Source organism: Oryza sativa, chromosome 10, assembly GCF_034140825.1.
Source record: "Oryza sativa Japonica Group chromosome 10, ASM3414082v1".
NCBI lineage: Eukaryota > Viridiplantae > Streptophyta > Magnoliopsida > Poales > Poaceae > Oryza > Oryza sativa.
The window spans coordinates 10,512,461-10,520,265 of NC_089044.1; the positions used below are offsets into that span (position 1 = coordinate 10,512,461).

Below are 7,805 nucleotides of genomic sequence, written 5' to 3' on the forward strand. Positions count from 1 at the left end.
TTGATTGATCTGATGACCTAAAATATAATGTGTTGATGTTTAAGTCAAAACTGATGGTTGGATGTTATTTTTTTTTCTCAGATTTATTAGTTTTTTTTCTAATTTAACTGAGACAAGTGGCAGCTTAGCAAAACGCGTATAGGGATGGAGAGGAAGGGAATATGGTTTGAGATGTTTTTTTATTAGAAAATATATCAATAACAATATAAAATAATGTGTTCATATTTAAGAGGAAGCCAATGGATGGATGTTTTTATAATTTAAGAATGTCATACAACGATTTAGAAATATTTATAAGAGGTTTAATAGACTTTAACGCCTATTTATGAGATTATTTTTCATAAAGATAATTTTAATTTTAGTTGTGATAAGGATAAAAAAGAGAAAGGAACAGGGAGTCTACAAATTGATACGTGCGTGGTACACGGATATGGGGACGTGGGAGGTTTTGGTATTCTAAGATAGATCTAATGAAGTCCACCGATTTAAATGAATGTGGATGGTTAGATTTCTCTATTTTATTAGGGTGCCATGTGACGGTTTGGAAGTGTTTGTAGGAAATTTAATGGATTTTATTTAGTATATACTCCCTCCATTCCAAATTGATCTACATATATTTCATAGGTACACCAAGACCAAGAAAAGCTAATAACTCTATCATACTATATTTACTTTTGCAACAAACTCTCTGCATGCACCATCCCCACTATTTCCTAGCCAATAGCAAATCAAGATATTGCATGTGGGTTATAAATACTTGTGATGCATGGATACATGCGTCAATGTCTATTTACTCCAATGCACAATAATGAATAGAGTTAACGAATGAACACAAATATATATAGATCATTTAGGAATAACCTCAAAAAACATATATGTAGATCAATTTGGAATGAAGGGGTAATAGATAGATAGATAGCAATACATATGGATTTTCACTTTATTTTATATGGTAGAAAATTATATTTATATTTTTTTTCTTCCGATGATACGTTGTACTAATTTTTTTTCTTTTTTTTGCCTTTATCTCAATTTGACACGGGCAATTTTTTTATTCCGGCGAATCGAACGGAAGCTTTTCTTTTTTTCTGAATCATATACGTACCGGTATTTTTTGTTTTGTCGACGGTACGTATTCTCACTTTTGTACAGGGAAGGTATTATATACACATTCCTAATGATTATTATAAAGTAATGGGCCCACCAATTTAAATAAAAATCAACATACATATAGATCTAAACTAATGGTATAAAATAGCAGTCCACCAATAATCGACGGTGAGATTAGATAGTGCCACGTGGCGGCATAGGAGTGTTTATAGGAGTCCCACGTGGCTATTTAAGAGCGTTGGTAGGAAGTTTAATGGACTTTTAGTATACAATAGGTAGATAGATAGATAGATAGATAAGTCATGCATTATCAATAGAAAAGGAACGGAAAATATCTGAACACGATTAGACAAAATAAAATTTTCAATTGATCACTGTGCAACTTAATCTGATTTTCCTGGTGACAATACTGCTTAATCAGGTTAATAAATTGTTTCTATAACGTGAAGATGGACAAAGCCTTTCATTGCGGATTTTATAAAGTTTAATTGATTGAATCGACAGTGCGGTATCTCATAAAATCAACATAAAAAGTAAAATGAAGGAAAAAAGTCTTCCACGATCTGATACCAAAAAGAATGTTAACCTATAGCTTATTATCCTAAACAAACCAACCTATTGAGCAACTATCCAGGACGTGGTCAATTCACTGATTTTTCTCAGCAAGTGGCCTGGACAGTGAGCACACCAGAGACACAACCAGCATTGGCAAACGCATCGGTGACAAGCACCGTGCACGACTCCTTCCCAACGCACGCGGCCGCAAATGCGTCATAAGCCACCTTCGACTCGCACCCGCCGTCGTAGGATCCGCACCGGCCACGTGCCACACCGAAGCTAGCCACATCAACACTCGAAATGGTCCTGCCATGCGCGCCACACGACAGCGTGACAGTGTCACCAACCTCGGCAGACGCACACACGGAACCCTCCACCACGGTGCGGACCGCCACCTCCGACGGGTCGCCGCCGGCTTCCTCGAAGAGGATGAGTGTGTTGGGCTCCCCTTTGTTGAGGAAGGAGCGTGGCACATGGTAGAGCTGTTGCGAGGGTTCTCCGCAACCCGTGAGGCACTTTTGGGCTTCAACCTCTGCCTTGAACACGCCACGGTAGTCGCAGTGGTGGCAGCCGGGCATGTCTGCTGCAACGTACGATGGCCAGTAGCGTCCGAGGCTGTTTCCATTCACCCATGCCACACCCTTGTTTAGCCCATGGAGGTCCACCACCACAGAGTCTTCGCCGGCAGGGGCTTGGAACGTGGTCTACAAAAATATATATATATCAAAAACAGAGTATTAGCTATACCCAATAGCATAGTACACACCATATTAGTAAATAATGTGCATATTGATTATTAATAGTACCTTGTACCAGGTGAAGGGCCTGTTGATAGGAATGGTGCTGTTATGGCTGCGCCATTTGTTGCCTGGCTTGTCAAGATAGATCTTCCTGTACTCACCAGCCAAACCAGCCTAGAAAATCAAAAATCAAAGTGACCATCAATACCAGCACAGCTCGACAAATAATTAGCAATGGATAAAAATGTTCTTCACCTTGTAAGACCAGGAGTTGTTGGAGAGATCAATCGCAGAACCACTGCTGTCAATAAGTTTAACTGGGCCTCCAACAATTCCAGCAGGAAGCAGCTCAAATGAGCCACCATAGTTCTGTTTGACAAGAATGAAATAAATATATTTTCATCACACACGGTTGCAAAGAAAGAGATGAGGGTATTGCTCGAATTGTCTGATGAGCTTAGTAAGAAAAGAGAATATTAACCCTTAGACCAACTGTCCCGCTCAGAAGAGAAATATAGTTCTTGCCATCATGAAGCTTTACCGGTGACTTGAGTTGGAAGGTAAAATTCTCATTGGGAGAATATTGTTGACCTGACGAGCACAACATTAATTTTAGAAAAAAACGTTGGTGCAATGAATAGTTTGGACCATTCAAGAAGAAGATTGCAACTAGAAATCATATTTTTTACATGGAACCAAATTTAACTCATTACTTACCGACAAGCTTTCCATTCACAAATGCGTAGAGTTCATGGCCAGTTGTGTTCACGTATAGCACGTAGCTCCCCTCCCCCTTGTGTTCAAGGCTGAATTTGATCGACGTTTAGAATTCAGCAGCACACTTGATAAATTACACTAATGTACTAAATTTTCAATACATAAATTTTGATAGAATTATTTTTTGGGCTAGTACCTTGTTCTATACCACAAATAATCGCTCTGGTCGGTTGTCGTCACGATCTGCTCCAAAAGCTCATTCTTTCTAAAGTTGCCCTTTTCATCGGTCATGAAGGGCCTCAAGTTCTCTGGCATCCATGACCATTTGAAGTGCTCTGTTTGCTGCTCCACCATGCTTGTCTTGTTTACCATCACAGTCGTCTGCGTCTTGATCTAATGGTACCAAGGTTAGAGCAGGAAAAAAATAGGTCAGAATTGACAAATAATTTACAATAGAAATTCAGTTATATTGTAGGTCATGAGGTCTAAAATGATCAAATTAATTTATTCAACGGTAAGAGGAAAAAATACCTTTGCGCTATTAAAGGCAACAGTCTTGCAATTCGGTAAGATGCTAACAGACCAAGCAGGCAAGAAGTGAGTGGTTCCATCAAGAGTAACATTGACATCCCTATCATCAAACCGGTTGTTGATGAAACAAGCAGAGGTGGCATTTAAGGTGTACTTGGTGACCTGCAATGCCCAAATTATAGTGTCGTGGCATCAGACTAATTGTGTGAATTTCCCAAGAATAAGGTATTCTAGCTTGGAATTATCATAAATATGATAAATGCTTTTACTTTGGGTTAAAGCCATTCATGCATTAACATTAAAACATATTTTAAACTTGATGAAATTTAACTTCAACTTCCACAATATAGAGAATATGTTGTGTTACATTACTGGCCCTGCAGGCGCATAGGTTCAAGACTCGTGATACGAAGTTTGATAACATTTCAAATACAAAAGAATGGCATGATATGGATCTCACCGTGACATTATCACCGTAATTGGTGTCAATGTAATCTCCATGGAGAAGAATCTTCTCCATAGACATGAGCACAGAGTGGAGCTCCTTCAAGTGGCCATATTTAGGCTGCCTAAGATTACCTAGTGATCAAAAGGCAGGCGATTTGAAAGATCAGAACAAGATCGCAAAATTAGTGCAGTGCTCATCATATCGTATATAGATAAAATAAATTGCTAGATATATCTTGTGTGAAATGGACCCACCATACTCATCCAAGGGAGCATCATAATCATAGCTTGTTGTAATATATGGGCCTCCTGCAGTGCGGCCAAAGTTGGTACCACCATGGTACTGCGATAAAATGGAAATGGAAAGTTTAATTTTTATTCATCAGGGAATAAGCAACAAGAATCTAAAGGGCAGCATACCATGTAGTAGTTCTGTAGTGAACCACGCATCTGGAAGAACATCGCAACTGCAAAAGCAATGTCTTCAGTAGGCCTACGAAATTCGGGCTGATCCCAATCTCTGTACCTAATGACATATATATTATTACAAATTTAACATACACATTAATCCATACCACAGCAGAAAATTATTCTGTAAATTAAAAAAACACATGTATTAATGATGGAAGAAAATTTTATATTACCAGCCAGTCCAGTTCTCTGTCCACATTTTAGGGATGCTTGTCCTGTTTGAAAACCACTCATGGCAATAGAATCCATTACAGGTGTTGACCTAAATTTGTCAGAAAAATGATGACATGCATTTCATTCAACCAAACAATGCAATAATAAACTTAAATATAGAATATTTTGAATTGCAATCGAATTGAATCTCTTGCTTACCACATTCGGTGGCACATCATTGTCTTGCTGGCACATGATCCATGGGACCCCAACATTCTGCTTATTTGCCATGTCCGCACACCAGTGGATGTATTCGTGCGCAGACTGGATATTTTCCGGTTGCAACATGGTATAACCATACTCATTCTCAATCTATATGTAAAGATCCAAACATGCATTGGTATTTGCATTAGAGAGCACAGTTAGGGATTCAAATGGTAAAATCGGGTCATATTGGCCCCAAAATTCTGAATTGTAGTACAGTACCTGAGCAAGGATGATTGGGCCTCCTTGCCCCGCGAACATGTTTGCATCCTTCATCTTCTTAACTATAAGTGTAGTGAAGGCCTCCATTCCATTCTGTTTAATGGAAACACCACAATTGCTCATAATTCTTCTTGATGTAAAGATCTATGAATTATTCACTGTGAATTAAATTTGTTCTTGTTGTCCATTACCTCAAAAGGCTTGTTATGCAGCCTAAACTTTATTCCAGGGATATCACGCAACCAAACGGGAAGACCTCTACATATCAGAAAAATGATTAGAATAAATAATGACTAGCAATATTTGATTTTTGCTAGCTAAATAGTTTTCAGTTTCACAAGCACACGATCGTGTCCAAATAGAGCATAGGCATGTACCCGTAGTTCCATTCACCACAGATGTATGGGCCGATACGAAGAATAGCGTACATTCCGGCGTTTTGGATCTCCTTGAAGAACCTAACGACATCGTAGTTCCCCTCAAAGTTGAACTGCAGATCGAGAGAATTATGGCTTAAGCAATAATATAATAGTAGCAGAACACCTACGTGGTTATACATATGCGGATGTCGTATATGCATATGCATTATGCAAGGTGGTGATTCACTTTTATGTTATTAACTGAAGGCTTTCCTAGAATCCCCTTTCTTAGGTCTAAGAATAGTACGTCTTCTTTGAATTGTGATATTAAATAAAAAACGACAGATGTTTTCTCACAATAACCAAAAAAAAAAGTCATAATGGCCTGATGGAGCGACTATGTATAATCTACACATGCTAGTTAGAAAAAACCATAAATCATCGAGAGTTGAGGTAATAAGAAAGAGGAAATCGTATTAGTTCAAACCACCATGCTAATTATAAGGCTGCAAAATACATCTGGGACTGTGAATGCATGCCAAACATATGGTTTGGAATTAAGCTAAGCAAACGTAATACGAATCTGTGCACAATTGACCATTAAATTAAGAAACTGATGAGCAGTACAAATCTACATTGAAACAACAACGAATTGTAAACTAGAAATTAACATGTAGCGTCCTGCATCTATTGTCCATCATCAGGAGTAAAAGAAGCATAAAAAGCTTCGTCTTTCTGCAAACGAACTAACCTCACGACGGCGCGGCTCATGGCCATTCCAGAACACATATGTCTCGATAGCATTGAGGCCGCCTTCCTTGGCCTTCTTGATCAAATCGGGCCACATCTGCACAAGGATGGAACAAAGATCGCAGATTCAAATTCCAAATTAGCATCTCCAAATCATAACAACGATCAATCAAAGATCGCATTGCGTGATGGATAGATAGATATATATTATACAATATATGCAATGACCAAGAAATGACCTCGGGGGTGCTCCTGGGGTAGTGAATGGAGCCAGAGATGACGATGCGGCGCTCGCCGTCGAGGATGAGGCTCCGGCCGTCGTAGGAGACGATGCTGCAGCCGACGCCGGCGACCGCCGCCGCGAGGACGACCAGCATCACCGCCAGGCAGGCGCCCAAGCTGCACATTGCCTTTGCCATGGCGTATATGCAGAGCAGCCGCTAGCTTATGTTGTCGTTCTTCTAAAACGGCAGAGTAAAGGGGAGCAAGGTTAGACTGGTTGGTAGATTAGAGGCGTCCTCAATTTATACTGGAGAGACTGAGCGAGAAAGGGGGCTTACGATCAAATGCTCAACTGATGATGACGCTATCTACACCTCAATTTTTTTTTTTTTTGCACAGGTACTGCGTCGCTGCGATCTTTCGGCCCTCGTCGTCTGTCCGTTTCTTCAAAAGAAACCTAGTCTTGTTTTTTCTTCCACCTACTTGTTTGACCCCTGTTACATAATTAGTCAGCATTTGTTCCAAGCACAACCTACCTCGCCCTCCTATCATAATACTGTAATGCAGCGATCATGTAGGATCGAACAGAGAGGGGATGAATCATATATTACTTTTTGAACCTCGATAGACCAAAACACACCCCAACCAAAAAACAAATAGAACATACGTAATGTGATCTATCCGACCTAATCTTTTAAATCAACAATTGGACCGACTTGTAAACCTGACAGAGTAAACTAGACAAACCAAGGAATAACACCACCGTAACTAATAAACGGTTTAAGAGAACAAACCCTCGAAAGTAATTTCAGCAAATCTGAACAAAACCTAAAATTTCAGTAAATTCGAATTTAACAAAACCTAAAATTTTCAGATCTGATCTATTGATCAGTGTTAGAAAGGTTTTGGATGGATTAACTTGAACAAAATCATAGCAAAACGAACAATCAAAAGTTAAAACTAAAACAAAACATAAATGTAAAAAACTTACGAAACTAAAAGAAATCGTTCATGTCTTGATGATTGAATATGATCTTTATTGCTCAAGTATTGTTCACAAGGCGCAGCCACAGCACCCTTCACGAGTTTCTCACGAAACCCTACCTAATTAATCTCTCAAACTTGGACTACCCTTAAGACGTAGCATCCCTCTATTTATACCGAAAATCTCAATATAACTACTATTCTTAATAGGACACTATCCCTCAAATTCCAAATCAAATTACAATTTTTAAAACAAAACTGCAGCCGGACGCATCGG

The 7,805-nt window shown here is 39.1% G+C and overlaps 1 protein-coding gene across 1 annotated transcript; it reads right to left on the reverse strand.

Annotated features, from left to right (window-relative positions):
* Positions 1–1,560: 1,560 nt before the first annotated feature.
* On the reverse strand, positions 1,561–6,837 carry LOC9266387 (beta-galactosidase 14-like). The gene is made up of 17 exons (XM_015757862.3): positions 6,562–6,837; positions 6,324–6,419; positions 5,591–5,703; positions 5,405–5,471; positions 5,214–5,306; positions 4,947–5,099; positions 4,748–4,836; positions 4,524–4,629; positions 4,359–4,446; positions 4,117–4,235; positions 3,657–3,818; positions 3,322–3,518; positions 3,126–3,214; positions 2,890–2,999; positions 2,664–2,777; positions 2,475–2,582; positions 1,561–2,372 (listed from the first exon to the last, which is right to left on the reverse strand). The coding sequence occupies exons 1-17, from the start codon at positions 6,739–6,741 to the stop codon at positions 1,770–1,772; spliced, it is 2,487 nt and encodes an 828-aa protein (XP_015613348.1). The 5' UTR covers positions 6,742–6,837; the 3' UTR covers positions 1,561–1,769.
* Positions 6,838–7,805: the final 968 nt, after the last annotated feature.